The following is a 16,132-nucleotide window of genomic DNA, read 5'->3' on the forward strand; positions in this document are numbered from 1 at the left end:
AGCTTGGATCTTGGGCGAATCCAATTCAACGCCTTCGTGGAGAGTGTCCACCGATTTGTGTGTTTTATGCGAATAACCATCAAACACCCCAGGAGCAATTCAACCGCTTTTCCAAATTCAACTTTATGGGGTAAAACAGATCACCAGTAGTAGACTGATCAAAACCTGCTTCTCATTCTTCAGAGACAGTTACGAGTTCGCTGTTCGCGGATTTCTATCACAAGCATTCCTGGTCGAGTGGTCGACTTTTATTTCATTAGTAGTTCAGGCGCCTATCTTATGGGTTTTGCGTTGGGGGGGATCAGCGATGAAACTCCAAAGAATTTTAATGGATCTTTTTTTTCGCTCGGGCACTCCAAGCGAATGATATGGTGAGTCCCAACGTGTTCATTTCAAGTGCTTCTCTCAAAATCGAGCAAATTTTGTCCGATCATTGTCGTTGGTCTGAAAATCTGAAATTTATTCGTTTTGCTTTTCAGATCACGTGGGAAACCGAGTCTTTTTATCCAGATATTGGGACATCCGAGTTGGTCCCAAATTCTCCCTTGGAGTTTGAATTGCCATCATCTCTGACACCATCCCCCTTTTTGGTCTTCCCTTCGCTCGCTTGGACAACTACACTCAAAATTCACTTTGGTGGTCAGGTAGGAGTGCAAACCCCCAGCTTGGCAGCTCATTCGATGTCTTGGTGCTCTCAAGTTCTTCGCAGAGGACCATCGCCAATCTCGATAAACTCTCTCGAATGTTTGATGATCCATTGATGGCGTCGTTCCCGAATCAAGCTGACAACGAAACCAGAAAGAAAATGACGTTCGCTGTCCGGAGCGACAATCCCTCAAAGATCTCCCACACGAATGATTCGAGAAATAACGAAGACGATGAATCAAACTGTGGCCCATTCATCGTCGATCCCACCGAAAGTATTGGTTGTAAGCATTTTCACATCAGAGTGTCCCTCAATCCTTTCTATCCAGATTCTACGCGCCATGGTACTTCATCTTCAACAGTCAACATCGGGATTGTCCTCATCGTTCGAAACAATCTTCGAGTCTTTCGAAACCCACCCCTTCTCTCTTCGCGGTTCAGTTCCTTCAAACATCCATACGACTCATTCACACCTGGCTGGCGTGTCCGGCTTCATTGCTCTTCGATGAAGCAATTCATGCTTCTGTTACCTCATGGACGTCACGCTTTCTTCAGAGCATTTCAACAGAAATCGCAAGAATTTCGGACGGTCTTCTGCGTCCCTTGGTGATTTCTCCAAATCAGCTCGTTGTATCCACTCCGTTCCACCAGGAGGATCAAGCGCTTCAGTCTGTTCTTTTTCTGTTCGAAGAGCTTCGATCGTCCCAGTTATACTCCTGGACCTCGTAGCGCAGGTTCGCCAGACAAATCTGACAACATGGATCTCATCAAGGAGATCCATCCAATCTTCTGTTACTCGTAGAAATTCGATTCATTTCGAGCGTATCTCCAGCTTGACTCCATCAATTGGGTTGGGATCCCGTCGACCTCTTCAGACCTACGGGTCGAGTTCCATCTTCCAATGCTTGAGTTTCTCCCTTCGCCAGCACAACACTTCATCAAAAAGTAAATTTTGATCTTTATTTTGATCTTTTTACTAATTTATGTTTGCATTCATCGTATTGTAGGCAAATCAATAAAATGCTATTAGATCCTTTGAAGCGTTCAAAACGATCAAACGAAAACGTTCCTGGGTCGCAAGTCCTTCGTCAACAGACTCCAGCAGTTCTTCAGCTTCTCGACATCAATGGGCCTCTACTTCCCAGTTGGATCGAAGCGATCAAAAACTTCGATCGGATTAGACACGGTGAGCAGAGGATGGAGTCGCTTCGAGAAAATACAACCAATTTGCGTGCTTTGCTGTTGTTTTTAATCCCATTGTCATCTTGTTTGTTATCTTGATCAGATTGGATTGATGATGGAGAGGCGTCTAAATGGCAACGACGACGACATCGGGAGTTGAACCAAGAATGCGAGAACGCTGTTTACAGACTTAAAACGTGTCCGGAACACTTGGTCCCGGAAATGAAGAAGACGATCCAACTTCTCAAAGGGGCGAGAAGATTGACCGAAGACGTCTTGCTTGAACAGTACGCCTTCTTTGAGCGTGTTGTGGAAATCAGTAATCTTGATAGATTCGTATTCATGAATCGCCAACAATTGTGATTCCTCTCAATGCAGGAAATGCTGGGAGCCTCCAACGCGTCCTGGTGGTTACCGCGTTCAAGCTCATCAACAAGCAACTAATGATGTCCAACGAGGTGTTCTGTATGATCGTGACGGAAGAGAAGCAATTATCGTTCCATCAGTCAGCCAAGCACATTTACAGACAGAAGTTGCCCGAATCCTTCTCTATGTCTTGTCTCTTCATCCCTCTTATACAGACTTGGGGACATGATATCAAGGAGGTGTGTCTCTTTGTCTCTATTAGAAGTTTGATGTCATCAGTGTCCCAAATGATCGTTTGGTCATGCGTTCTTCAGAGTATCATGGAATCGTTTTGTGATGCTCTGGCTCTCTCATCCTTCTCTGCTCAACTTCTTTACAAACCCTCTATGGCAGTTGAGTCGTTATTTCGCGTCCCTTCATCTTCAATCTTTCCTTCACTTGATAGATCATTCACTCTCGATAGAATCACGTGTGAAAATTGTGAAGCTTTGATTCAAATCGACATCATTGGAGAATTGGAAGAGGACGATGGGGAGCCTTTCTGGTGAGATGATCTGTATGTTTATGGTGTATATTTGATGTACGATGTATGTTTGATGTATCGGAGCGTTTCCAATGATGTCTACAGCAACACATCTTCTGTCTTCAGGAAATGCTCCAGTTGTTCGAGTCATTTGACAGCCGTCGCTATCGAGCCACTTCTCGTCGATGCTATCTGGCGATCTGTTGAATTCGCGCAGGTCAGATTGAAACAAACCTTGAGACGATAGATCACACAAATAATATTATCAGATACAAGAACTTGTTTGCTGGAGATGCCGTGGATTGAAGAAAGATCCCATGAAAACATATTGTCACTGTGGCGGTGATTACCATCCAAGAACCCCCTAATGTTGACTTTCGGTGGGTGACTACTCTGTTATTGCTTCATAACATCTAGACGATCAGATTGACATTTCAAACTGCTCGGAGTATCGTTGAGAAATATCCTCAAGATTTCACGCACGCCCTTCAATGTCTCGACAATCTTAAAAGTTTAGGATTGTAATCGTGCGCCTAGCGTTCCTTCATCTGAATCGATTTTCTTGAATATGTTTTGTTTTTGATCACACGATGCACTTCTCACCTTTTCTGGGATCAAATGGAACGCCTCGTGTTGAGGAAAGCTCTCATAGAACCTGATGCGACGCTCCATTTTGTCAGCAATTCCATCCTCAGAAACATTGTGCGATCAACACTCGTACTTAGAAATGGTTCAACGTGCTCCACCAAACGAGCTCACCAGGTGTGCCTTGCTAGTTTTTCAACAGCTTCAACGCGTATGTACGACAATGAGTTCCGCAGCAAGTCTCTTCCAACATCATCCTCCGTCTGAATACCAGCTGATGGTTTCAACAAACATCACTGACTGTCTTCGTCTGTTGAAAAATTTAGAAACTTCTTCTTTTGCTGATTCCACTTTGGAGGAACTCGCTTCCTTCGTTACTATTTTGAGCAATTATCGCAAACAAATTCATCGAAAACAAGCGAAGTCACGAGATCAATCGTCTCAAAACATATCCGCAGTGCTGGACCTCTACTTCCTCTACGATTGAACATCTTTGTCGTCGTCTGGCGGAAAACCTTTACGTTTTAACCCATCCTGATGAATTTCTTGAAATCGCGTTGACCATTGCGAGTTCAGGAGGCTCATCAACTCTCCTCATTGAGCATGTTTTGGAACGCTTGGATTGTCTTTGCCAGCTCGATCGTGTTCAAAGTCCGAAACAATTGCTAGCAGCGATGAGCTTCTTATCGAACCTCAATGCCGACTTGTCCAGATTATCTCAAGCAGAGAAATCTTCAGTCATTCAATCAAACGGTTCAAATTTATCAGTCAGTCAAAGCATCTATGAAGATAAACGCATCGGAAACAACGAAGGCGTTCTCCACACCAACAGGACGTCCTGCATTTCTGCTGCCTCCGCAACGCGCAAGGTTGGAAGAGTCCGCAGAAAACCAAATTATCTCTGACAAGAGAATGAAGCATTTGACGGAGAAAATCGCAAAACATCTTTCTGTTAAACTGGCGTCATACCCATTATTGAGCTCATTGAATATCCATGGAATAATAGAGTTATTGAAAGGTCTGGCATGGATTAACTTTTCTCCTCATAACGCTATCCCGCCAATCAGTGAGCAAACTTGTAGGAGTGAAGTTGTTTCGGAAAATGTCTCACTCGGGTCACCAGTTCTTCGCCTCTCTCGTTTTTCTCAGCTTATTGGTTGCACAAACATTTATCGTCCATACAAAAGGATGCCCTATCCCACTTGGAGCGAATTGCTAACACTGAATCTCATGCGGTTGATGTCCAATCCGTCAAGCAATTGACCGTGCGATTATCAACAACGGATGCGATTGACCTGTTATGCTCTGTGTCTCATTTGAAAATTGCACATCACTCTGGTATTGGAAAAATGGTGTCGGAGATTTTGGCTTCTGTAAGTGTTCGCCTTCACTCATTGCTTGTCCTTCACTTATTGCTTGCCTTTTAGAGAATAGCACTTCTTTCCGCGTCCCAATTGTTTCTCGTTCTACGGCATCTTTCCAAATCTGAAACGCGCCCTTCCGTGTTCATTTTGGAGCTTATCAGAACTGATCGATTGCTTTCTATGTGAGTCTAGCGCGCGGAACCAAAACGCACTAAGCAGCGATTCTTGGCATTTAGACTTCGAGCGACGGACGAGTTTCCACCTTCTTGGGGCCTCGACCTTCTGTCTTCCCTCGCTGGTTTGAGATTCCGACACCCACCAACACTCTCAATCATCTTGAACAAAGGAGTTTATCCATTTATCGAGGCGCAAACAGTTCTTACCAACTCCCCCGATTCGGCCTCTCTTCCCTCAATGGTGGGTGAAATAAATTGAGAAACTGTTCTAGAAATTCAATTCATTGTTCTAATTCTTCAGAGCATTATGACTCCAGCTGCAGTTGCTGAATTGGCGTTCAGCTTGTACCGTTTGGATCTCTTCGACGAGAAGATTTTAGACTTCGTACTGAACAACTTCTCAACAAAACAACAAGTTTGTAAGCGCTCCGTTTCATCTAGTTGATGTTGATAAGTCTTCCGTTCTTTCAGCTTCTTTGGCCCTCGGTGGTTTAGCAGATCTTCTTCTTTCTGTCGCGTTCTTTTCTTTTGGGACTCCAGAGTTTTTTGATCAAGCGCTGTGTGTGGTACGTTTTCCTCTTCGATGCAATCTGTGGTTGACGTCTTGTTGGTCTCAGATCTCTTCTCGTATCATTAATGGCAGTCAAGACGGAATTAAACAGCTTTTCTACATTCAAATGCTGTGCCAGTAAGAGATTCTCTCTTGCGTGTCTTATAGTTTCTTCATTTCAGAATTGGCCATCTTCATTTTTCTGCCAAGAACAAACTCTCTGATGCTTCAATTCAGTGTCTTGAACGGATTCGAAGTTTGACTCTTCCTCATTCCGACAACCCCGAGTCGCGTTTCCTATTTGATGTGAAGACAGCCGCAACACGCTTGCTGTACAACGTCCACGACGAGGTAAGAGCTGTCGTTGTCCCTGACTGGAAAATGGGGACCATCAGTTCTTCTTTGAGCCTCCCTCTCTATTCCTGCCATTGCTCCACATCTTCAGGTTCCATTCGGGCCGATGAGACTGAATATTGCTCAGAAGTTGGATCCCTACCAAATGAAACTCCAGCGCGACAACCATGAGCGACAACGAGCGATGCGTGTCGGTTTGCGAGCACCTCCAGCAAGTAAAACTGTGCGACACTCACGTAAGAGCTTGTTTACAGAGGGCAAGTGGAAGGAAAATTTTTTATATCTGTATTTTCCTTTAAGTTGTCGATTTGAAAAGGAATGGCGTTGTCTTGCTGACATGGCATTACGAGGATTACTTTTGGGGAACTAGTCTCCTGTAAGGTCATCTGAGCGAACTCGACATCCATCGATCTTTGGACGTTTCAGGCTTCCTCAGTTGAAGCTACAAAAGCTCATTCTTGATCGTTCAAAGTTCAAGTTCATTGAAGTCGATCAAAGTCTGTGGAATCGGCTCCCGTCTTCCGAGGCAAAGATCGAATTTGTGCGGTATGTGAATTGAGGAGAGCGATGAATAACTTGTGTTTCACTAGGCGTGCCATTCAAGTTGCTGTCGTTGAAAAACAGAAGACGAAGATGTTCGAAGCGGCTGAGTGGACAGACGAAAGAGAAGACGCTGAGCATCTTGAAGAATTAGTTAATTCAAGAAGGAGAGGCGTGACACTTCGAAGACGCCCGTGGACGCCTTGTGAAGCTCGAAAACGTTTGATGCTCACGATTGAAAGACAACGTTTGCGAAATGGCAAATCGTTAGCTAGTGAGCTAATTGATCGGGACGCCATATCTCAACGTGTTGTCGAGCGTATGCGCCACCAAAGAATCCGTTTAAATATTGAGGGTAGAATAAAAAATAGAAAACGCAACGCTGAGAAGGTTCAGCTGAAAAATTTTTCCGTTGGGAGCTGAAAACCTTTTGCATGCGGTTTCGATACCAGAGCGCAACCTGATCAGTCTGGTAATGTTGAAGGCTGGACGTCTTCTTTTCCCGCGGCAACGTCTTCTTTTCCCGCGGCGTCTCGCTGTTTATGGCAAGCCATTGACGACTCTCACCTCCCAGCAGCGCTTTTATGATGCTTCACCGCGCCGGGGTGGTGGAGGTGGAGAGCGATTTCGGGGTGGTGGAGGTGGAGACCGATTCAAAGACGAGTTCCGGCCGCCGCGTCAATCCGGAAACTCACGTTCAGATGACCGGGACTACAACTACGTCCCCAGCGATAGAAGGAGAGACTCGCAAGCATCGCCATCGCTTAAAACGAATTTTTTTGAACAGTCTCGATCCTATGGAAGATCAAATAGCGGATCGAGTCAGGGAAGAGGTGATGGGAGGAGTGATGTTCCAAGGCGCGGCAACAAGTTCAATGCTGGACGTCAACTGAAACCGATTCATTGGGATACAGAAAATCTTATGCCGTTCACGAAGAACTTTTACAAGGAGCAACCTGCAGTTGCAAATCGGTCAGTCGAGGAAATCAAAAAACTTTTAAAGGAACAGCAAATTTCGATTGAAGGAAAAGCTCCAATTCCAAAGCCGATCAGCAACTTCGCTGAAGCAGGATTGCCTGACCACATACAGAAAGTTCTCACTGCGAATAATTTGAAAGAACCGACAGCAATTCAAAAGATTGGGTTTCCAGTCGCTTTGTCAGGACGCGACCTCATCGGTGTATCACGCACTGGAAGCGGGAAAACACTTGCATTTGTTGTTCCGGCGCTGATCCACATCGCCGCACAGCCGCCATTACGACCGCGTGATGGTCCGGTAGCCCTCATTCTCGCTCCGACCCGTGAGCTCGCCTGCCAAATTCATGAAGAGGCTGGTCGCTTTTCCAGGTCACGCCAGATTCGGTGTACGGCGGTGTACGGAGGAGCGCCTCGCTACCATCAGGAATCGCAACTCGTTCGCGGAACGGAAGTCATCATTGCTTGTCCGGGCCGACTTCTGGATTTTCTTGAAAGTGAAGTCACATCACTGAAGCGGGTTACCTATCTTGTACTAGATGAAGCTGATAGAATGCTGGATATGGGTTTTGAGCCTCAAATAAGGAGTATCGTTTCTCAAATTCGGCCAGACAGGCAAACACTGATGTACTCCGCGACATGGCCCCAAAGTGTAAACGCGCTTGCCAGAGATTTCTGCAGGGAAGCTCCTGTGTGTGTCAAGGTACCCAGATACGCCATTATGTTTTGTCAGCTCTTTTCTGGCAGGTTGGGAATCTAGAGTTACATGCGAACTCGGATGTGAAACAAGAAATTGTTCTCGTCAGTAGATCAGAAAAAGATAGAAAATTTTCCGAGTGGATTACAAAGATGTTCTCGAGTAGCGATGGGCGACCTCCGAAAATTCTAGTGTTTTGTGGAACCAGATCGTTCTGCGACCGATTAACTCGCGACTTGGTCGGCAGAGGAAAGGGCGCTGTAGCAATCCATGGACAGAAAACACAGAGAGATCGAGACCGCGCTATTGGCGAGTTCAAAAGCGGCGCAAGACAAATTCTAGTTGCCACTGATGTCGCAGCAAGAGGTCTCGATATTTCAGACGTCACCGCCGTGGTGAATTATGATCTTCCGAAGACGATTGAAGATTATGTCCATCGAATCGGAAGAACAGGAAGAGCCGGAAAGAAGGGAACCGCGGTCACGTTTTTTTCCTAATGATGACCGTTCATCCGATGCCTTGCGGATGGCAAGAGAAATTTCGAGAATAATGACTCTCGCTGGACAGACTCCACCGGCAGAGCTTTCACGCCCTAGTTGGTAACCCAAATTTTTTTCTGTTGTTTTCATACTTGGAGTTCTTCCGTCGATTTTTTTCTCCAGCACTACACTCCCCACGACAGCATGCAGTAGGTCTAGGAGGATCCCACGCTCATCATCCAATTATCCAACCATTCTTGAACCTCCTCTTCTAATTCAGCCACTCTTTCAACCACATTCATTATGGAGCAAGTTACAATTTCCCAGTTTCTTCTTCGTCGGCTCAAAGAAGCTGGTTGCAATGATATCTTTGGCGTTCCAGGAGATTTTGTTTTGGGCTTCTTTAATCAAATTCTCAAGAGCGACGTCAATTATGTCGGAACCTGCAACGAATTAAACGCCGCTTACGCCGCTGATGCCTACGCTCGTCTCAACGGAATCGGCTGCGTTTCTACGACATACGCAGTTGGAGAATTGTCCGGAATCAATGGCGTTGCTGGATCGTTCGCTGAGTCCGTTCCTGTCGTCAAAATTACTGGAACACCAGCAACCAAATTTTATCGCGATCGGCCTCTTCTTCACCACACAATAGGAGACTACGATTCGCCCCTCAAAATGTATTCCCACGTTACTGTCGCGCAAACTATGCTGAACAATCCCGAAACTGCTGTATCGGAAATCGATCGAGTATTGACAGCCTGTTTGAAGCGCAAGGCTCCTGTGTACATCGGCCTTCCTTCTGATATGGTTCTTCGTATGATTGATGCTCCTATCGCTCCATTTGTTCATCCACAAGAATCCAAGTCCGACCCAGGTGCCCTCGATGAAGCGGTTTTGGAAACCTTGCGATTGCTCCATCAATGTCGACGCCCCATTTTTATCCCTGGAATCGAAATTAGCCGACGGAGGCTTCAGGCAGATTTTGAGAAGCTCCTCAATGCCTCTGGTATCCCTTTTACGACCATGATGCTTGCTAAGTCAATTTTCAATGAAGACCACAAGCAGTTTATCGGTCTCTATTGTGGCGATCGAAGTCGTCCATATGTTCAACAACGTGTCGAAGGTGCCGACTGTGTTGTCATTTTCGGCGAACGACTTACGGACTTCAATACGGGAGGCTTCTCGGCCAACATGGACAGACGCAGTACGATCGAAGTCACGTACGATTGCGTCAGAATCATGTTCCATGCGTACAACAACGTCTACATCCATGATTTCGTGAGGGAACTTGCTGCCAGAATATCTTTCCGGGTTCCGAAAAACCTTGATATGAAACCAGCAATTGAAGGCTGTGTTCATCGTCGGACAGTAGACTTCAAAGCTGACAATGAGAAGAATCTAACAATGGCGCGATTCTTTGATAGGATGTCCCATTTCTTGCAATCAGGATCCGTTGTCATCGCTGAAACTGGTGCTTCGCTTTTCTCAGCTGCAGAAGTATTGATGCCAAAAGGGACAACCTTTATTGGGCAAACATTCTACGGTAAGTCACCCATCTATCTCAGTTGTTTTTTCCCTCTGTTTTTTCATCATACCCATTGTATTTCGGTTTGTATTCAGGATCCATTGGTTACACAGTTGGTGCGACACTTGGTGCTTGCATCGCTGCACCTCATCGTCCTGTGTATCTTTTTATTGGCGACGGGTCATTCCAAGTCACATGTCAAGATCTATCTACCATGATCCGGTATGGATGCAAACCAACTGTATTCCTGGTGAACAACGACGGTTATACAATCGAGCGGGTTATTGTTGATCGTAAATACAATGATATCCAGCCATGGAAGTATCACAAATTGTGCGACGTATTCGGAGGCGGAAAGTCGTATGACGTTCATAATGAAGGACAACTAGAAGAAGCGTTGAAAGAAACATGCCAAAATAATCAGATGCTGAACTTCATCGAGATTCATTTGGACAGATGGGATTGTAATGATGCTCTTCGTCGTGCTGGCCACGCGTAAGTTTGCTCGTCATTTTCCATTCTTGACGAGACCGTTGTTTGTCAGGATGGCTGTCAACAATCGTCTACTTGACGAAGATGAGTTGAAGAATTCAACGGGAAGTTGTTTTGCTGTAAACGAGGAAAATGATCTAAAGCGTTGCGCTGATGTTGTTCCTCATTATTCCGAATAGCTAGCTTGCACGTTGATCATTGACCCATTTTTTGGAGTCACTTTTTCTCGAATTTTGAACTGTTCAGATCAGATATTCAAATATTCAAAATCGCGCTGCGTGTGAAAGTGGTCTGTTCGTGTGAAAGTGGTCTGTTTGGTCCGTTAAAGGCAGGCTTCGCTGCCTTGGTTCGAGTTGGGGAACGGCGGTGTCACTGTCCATTTTGTTAGGGTTCACGAGGGGTTTGTTAACAGGTGAGGAAAAACATTCAGACAGATTTTGGGACGACCCATGGAACAGAAAACTTGGGTGAGGAAACAGATCAACAGACGACAAAACACAGTAGAGCAGGCTAACACACAAGTCGCACAGCGGAGTCGACCTACGCGACTAGACACTTTTAGCAGGCGCGAGAACGGTTCCTACTGTCAATTTATTGTTCCACTGTTCGAGTGAAGAGACCGTCAAGCGTGCAACACATGGAGACGTAGGGAAAATTTCAAATACTTGTTGAGTCAACTCGCATTATTAGCTTTAAGAACAGTAGAATCCAATGGGCAAATATTGAGGGTTAACACTGCACAACTAATGTATACAAAAGGATTTCCTTCTTCTTTCAAAAGTGACCTTTTCCTGACGTTAATTCGGGATCAATTCGATTTTGTTGCGAATCAAGAGTTCGAAGGGGTTCATTTACTGGCTCTCTTCAGGACTGCTGACAAGTTCATTCAACTACGTAAACTATCGTTTATTTTGGACGTTCAGCAGCAGGACCAACTCCAACGTACATGTTGGTACTGAGAGTGTTGAATCACTCCAAATCCGCTTTTCGGGCTTGTCAGCAGGTTTTCCAAGCTAACTTCGAAGAATTGGAATGTTACTGGAATGATCTATCCAGAAGCATTTGAGCATTCAGTTGCGGCATTTAGACCATTCTGACGCACCACTTGACCATGGCCTACAACGCCAAAGTCATGTGGAGAGTTCTGACGGCTTACGGCATGCGATCGTCAGCGATACCGAGGGTCGAATTCACCAGTTAGTCGCAGAAAGAAGGGAAAAGACGCTTGGGCTGAATCTTCTCAACGACGGGATTTGTGGGTCCATGAGCAACTAAAGGGATCGAAAGTATTCCAAACAACAGATTGTTCGAGCCTCATCGCGGGATAGGGGACGGAGATTGCATCCAACTATGACTCGGAGTCGTTATGGGAATCCAGAACCCATTGCCACTACTACTCGTCCCGGTTACACGTTGCAAGACGTCCACGACCGACCCCTATCTGTTCCCGGTGTCTACAGTCCTTGAAGATTTGTCTTTGTTAAGGTTCTTTACCTCAAGTTTAAAGGTTAAATACCTTCTACAATCCTGGTATACGTCTCTGGTTACCAACACGTCTACAAAGCCGGTCATTCGGACGAATTACAACCTCCATCCCTCCCTCTTATCCATCCACTCCCCCACTCCCTACACGTTAGTTAATGATGACCTTGTCAATAGCCCTGAAAGACGTGTGTACGTCATATGACATCGCTTGAGCGATCCAGATTTTTTTGGGATTGTAGCAAGTTCTCGAAGAATTGAAGAATGGCCATGTGACATCCCAAAAGTACAAGAGGTGGTACACATTTTCAGCCCCGTGGACATCGTGATGTCCAGCTCTCTCCCCGATTTTTTTCAGCAGACTTCTGACCGCTAGAAGCTATTGCCGATCCAGTACTTCATAGAGATTATTTCGCATACCACTGATCCTTTCCAAGCGGCTCTGAGGGGGAGCAAACCTCGCTCATCAACAATTTGATAACACACATTCCAACTTTCCCAAATATGATCTGGTGGTGTGCGACAGGGACCGTGTCGTGCTTTTCATGCAAACTACCATTTCTGGTGCTCACAAGCCAGTGGACGTCGCCGCTCATGGTTCGCGAGTGTGCGCTACTCTCAATCTTCTTGGGGATTGCTTCTTCCGTACTTTGTCCAGCGAATCACCTTCCGGAGGTGTCTATGATATATCTTTTGAATTCTTTGCTACCATCTGCAAAGGAAACACTACTCCAACTGCTGCCCATCCTTTTTCAGGTTTAACCAGTTGTTCTTGTCATGTGAACCAGGCGATTGACACAGGGAGGTGTTCCGCTTCCATAATTCTGGTGATCCTCGCCGGCAAGTGACCCATACAAGGACCGAGGATTTGGCATCACCTTCTGTCCATCCAATGTATTAAGCCTGCCCAAATCTCGATCCGAACGGTTCTCTAAAACAGATTTGGGATGTTTTGCACACAGTTTTTGGCAAGCAAAGAACAGATCAACAAGCTTCTACGGATTGAAATTCAGCAGCGACGGCAACATAAGAACACGTGGCTAATATTGAACAGATGACGCGACAACTTCAAGGCACTGGACGTGAAATTTAACTTACCAAGATAACGTCATGATCGGCCATGACGAACTAGCTGAAGCAACCCGAATTTATAACCAAGTGAGCGACAATTTCCTACAAAAAGGAGCAACAATAAACTGGCTGAAAAGTAAAAAGCCGACAAGCAATGCTCAATCCATCTTGGGCTTCACAACAATTAGACGTGATCCGCCCAGCCACTCCAGCAGACTGGAAGTCGCCTCTTACTTTGGTACTATGGTATGACAAGACCAAGACGCAAATACCAAATGAATTCCGGGTCTGTCTGGATGTGACAAGAATTAACATGACGTTTCAGCGGATTCCAATCAGCCTCCCAATCACCACGGAAATTACTACGTCTGTCAAAAATCGCCGTAGAATTCTCAGAAGAAATTGTTGAAGCCTGCCTGCATTTGCGCAGACCAAGGGGATTCGATGACTTGTACAGGAGTCGTCACCCAAAGCAGCAGTGGTAGTAGTTAACGCGCAAACGGTAAGCTCAATCAACACGGTTCCGTATTGCTGATTATTCTATGTCTATTACTTATTCCCATTTGATGTACAATGTTGTTTGGTCTCCGTCAGTGTAAATTGTTGTCATATCTCACATCAGATGCAACGCGGTAATAACGAAGCGTAGTTTTGGCTTTGCGTTGACGATATGTACATGCCAAAGGACGCCTCTTTTCCCTCCTTGCCCTCCTCATATGTTCAAAGGCATGTACAAGTCCCTTTCTGGACGGATAACTTATCCTCCCACATTCAGAGATGAAGGAAGAGACAAGAAGAGCGATGACGACGATGAGAAGGACGTCGACAACCAGCAGTATCCTTGTTAGAATTCTCAAACCATCCATCTGTTCTCAGAGTGCTGCAACGGTCCCCTCCTCCTCTTTGTCTTTCTTCCCCTTCCCGCCGTTCTCATTCCTCTTCTCGTTCCTCCTCCTGTTTGTCTTTCACTTCCCGCCATTCCCCTCCAACTATCACGACGGTATGTACAAGTCTTTGTCTGAATAGATAACGTATCCTTCTACTCTCAGGGAGCCTTTCTTCCATTCTCGTTCCTCCTCCCGCCCGTCCTCCCATTCCCTTCCGTATGTTCGCATCCTCGTTTAAATCGCAACGTAACGTATCCTTCTGCTTTCAGACTTTGAGATTCCGATATGATCGCGCCCACCTCAAAACCCTTTGCCCGGAAACACTGGAGCAAACCGACAACCAAAGAATCCTGGATTTGCTCGTCCAGAACTTCGTCAACGGACGAAGCTTCGTCCCGAATAAGGAGCTGCTGAAGGTCCTGCTGACGATCTTCTGAATATCCTCCTGACGAACTTAGCAACTGCTGCCCCGTACTGGCACATCAAATTCCTGATTTATTTTCCATGCGAGGCGCCAATTTCAAAGGTTCCAAATCTTTGCAAGGAAAGAATATGTGAGCAACAGAATCTTTACCATTTTGCCCAAGCACCTGTGCCCTCAGTTGTTTTTGGTCAGCTGTAAATTGGAATCCAGATCTTGAAGCGGCACCAGAAAGGGCTGATAAATCAAGGATTGCCGAAACTGCGGAGCTTTTCTCATCCAAAGATTGTCTTGACACAAGCCACTTCCAACGAAGCACCCTAATTCAGGCTCACAAACATAAATGGGTTACACACTTACACCCCTGTCTGATGGGTACAGTTTGTTGGCCGTCATCTATGGTGTTCCCGGTTATAGAACCAAAGAACTATTATTTCGAGATCAACGTCGATCCCTTCAAACGACGGGGAGGTTACTTGATGTCCTCAGATCTGATTAGGCGCGGAAGATTAATCCAGACTTTTGAAGATGGATCGGAGCCCATAAACACCGAATTGCGTCTATAACATGGAAGGAGTGCGAATCCTCGTGGCGATCCCGGAAACATGAGCTACTACATCAGTGATGCGCAAAGAAGGCAACTGAATTTCCGTATACCACAAGAACTGGGGTACAAGCCGAATGTCGGGATTACATACCGCTATGGACAAAAACAGTATTGAGTCGGGCGAAAGATATTGAGTCCATGATGAAGTTTATCCGGTGAACCAAATTCGAAGTGTATCAATACACGAACAGCCTCGGGATACTACCTGAACGTCTCCCTTGGGATTTAGAACGGGGTAGGGCTCCCTTTCAAAATTTTCCAAACAACGGTCGATTCATGCCCCCAACGTGCAACAACCGGTTACAACAAGGACCAGAGCTCCACCACAACCGGTTAAAGAAGAAACGAGAGCTCCTTCACCACCGTCTAAACGAGTGTATGAAGTCATATCAGACGAAGAAAGTCCCAGAAGTGCGCGAGACAACTCCAAAGCTATCGTCGCGTACAAAAAGAGCGCCAACAGAAGCCGACAGGGTAGTTCTGAAGACAAGGAACGTGATTACCGGAAAGGCGAATCCAAAAGATCAAATTCACCTGTTAGCCGTGGAAAGAAGAGCAAGGACGCTTGGGCCGGGTCATCAAATAGAAAAGATTCCTGGGTACGGGAACAAGAGCGACTCCAACGAAAGGAGAAATAGAAGAAGTACTACAAACAACAGATCGTCCGACCTCATTTGCGGGATAGAAGACGAAGGTCACCATCTTCCAGTTACTACTTAGAATCTTCGTGGGAATTCAGGGCCCCACGTCACCACCATTCTTCCCGGATATACGCATAGACGGACCGTGCATTCTGCCTGAGATATCGTAGGCAGACCGTGCATTGAGATATATGCAACAGAGAAAGAGATTCAAAGAAAGCTTTTGCCAGTTCTGAGTGAAATGTTGTTCCACAGATTTGGCCGGAACCTCAACAAGGATTGCCGAGACTGTGGAGATGGATGCAACAGAGAAAGAGATTCAAAGAAAGCTTTGCCGGTTGTGACGGCCGGACCTTACAACGAGAGAAGAGTTGGGTTTCTTTAATGAAGTTGGAAAGATACAACTAAGTGAAATGTTGTTTCACAGATTTCGCCTGAAACTCAAGGCTCTAGATGCGGACTATAATGAAAAGTCTTCCGCAAGAGAAGTGGAATCCCTCCTTGGTTTGCTTGTGGAGCTGTAAGACGCTTGAAAAAAGTGACAATAAAAAAGAATCCAGAAAAATGGAA

The 16,132-nt window shown here is 45.7% G+C and overlaps 2 protein-coding genes across 2 annotated transcripts; both read left to right on the forward strand.

Annotated features, from left to right (window-relative positions):
* Window positions 1–6,760: 6,760 nt before the first annotated feature.
* LOC129617513 (uncharacterized) lies at window positions 6,761–8,454 on the forward strand. Its single transcript, XM_055532692.1, has 2 exons — window positions 6,761–8,007; window positions 8,070–8,454. The coding sequence occupies exons 1-2, from the start codon at window positions 6,761–6,763 to the stop codon at window positions 8,452–8,454; spliced, it is 1,632 nt and encodes a 543-aa protein (XP_055388667.1).
* A 285-nt stretch (window positions 8,455–8,739) lies between these two features.
* On the forward strand, window positions 8,740–10,632 carry LOC129617514 (uncharacterized). The gene is made up of 3 exons (XM_055532693.1): window positions 8,740–9,979; window positions 10,057–10,456; window positions 10,506–10,632. Exons 1-3 carry the CDS (start codon window positions 8,740–8,742, stop codon window positions 10,630–10,632), a joined length of 1,767 nt encoding a protein of 588 aa, XP_055388668.1.
* The last annotated feature ends 5,500 nt before the right edge of the window (window positions 10,633–16,132 follow it).

This window comes from Condylostylus longicornis, unplaced genomic scaffold, assembly GCF_029603195.1.
Source record: "Condylostylus longicornis isolate FDR11 unplaced genomic scaffold, ASM2960319v2 ptg000544l, whole genome shotgun sequence".
NCBI lineage: Eukaryota > Metazoa > Arthropoda > Insecta > Diptera > Dolichopodidae > Condylostylus > Condylostylus longicornis.

What these genes read in the sequence shown, in the direction of transcription:
- LOC129617513 (XM_055532692.1), top strand. Translation starts at nt 6,761, where the DNA reads ATGTTGAAGGCTGGACGTCTTCTTTTCCCGCGGCAACGTCTTCTTTTC. An exon ending in TGTCAGCTCTTTTCTGGCAG is followed by an intron (nt 8,008 to 8,069) that starts GTTGGGAATCTA and finishes TCTCGTCAGTAG; the next exon opens with ATCAGAAAAAGATAGAAAAT.
- LOC129617514 (XM_055532693.1), top strand. Translation starts at nt 8,740, where the DNA reads ATGGAGCAAGTTACAATTTCCCAGTTTCTTCTTCGTCGGCTCAAAGAA. An exon ending in TATTGGGCAAACATTCTACG is followed by an intron (nt 9,980 to 10,056) that starts GTAAGTCACCCA and finishes GTTTGTATTCAG; the next exon opens with GATCCATTGGTTACACAGTT. An exon ending in CTTCGTCGTGCTGGCCACGC is followed by an intron (nt 10,457 to 10,505) that starts GTAAGTTTGCTC and finishes GTTGTTTGTCAG; the next exon opens with GATGGCTGTCAACAATCGTC.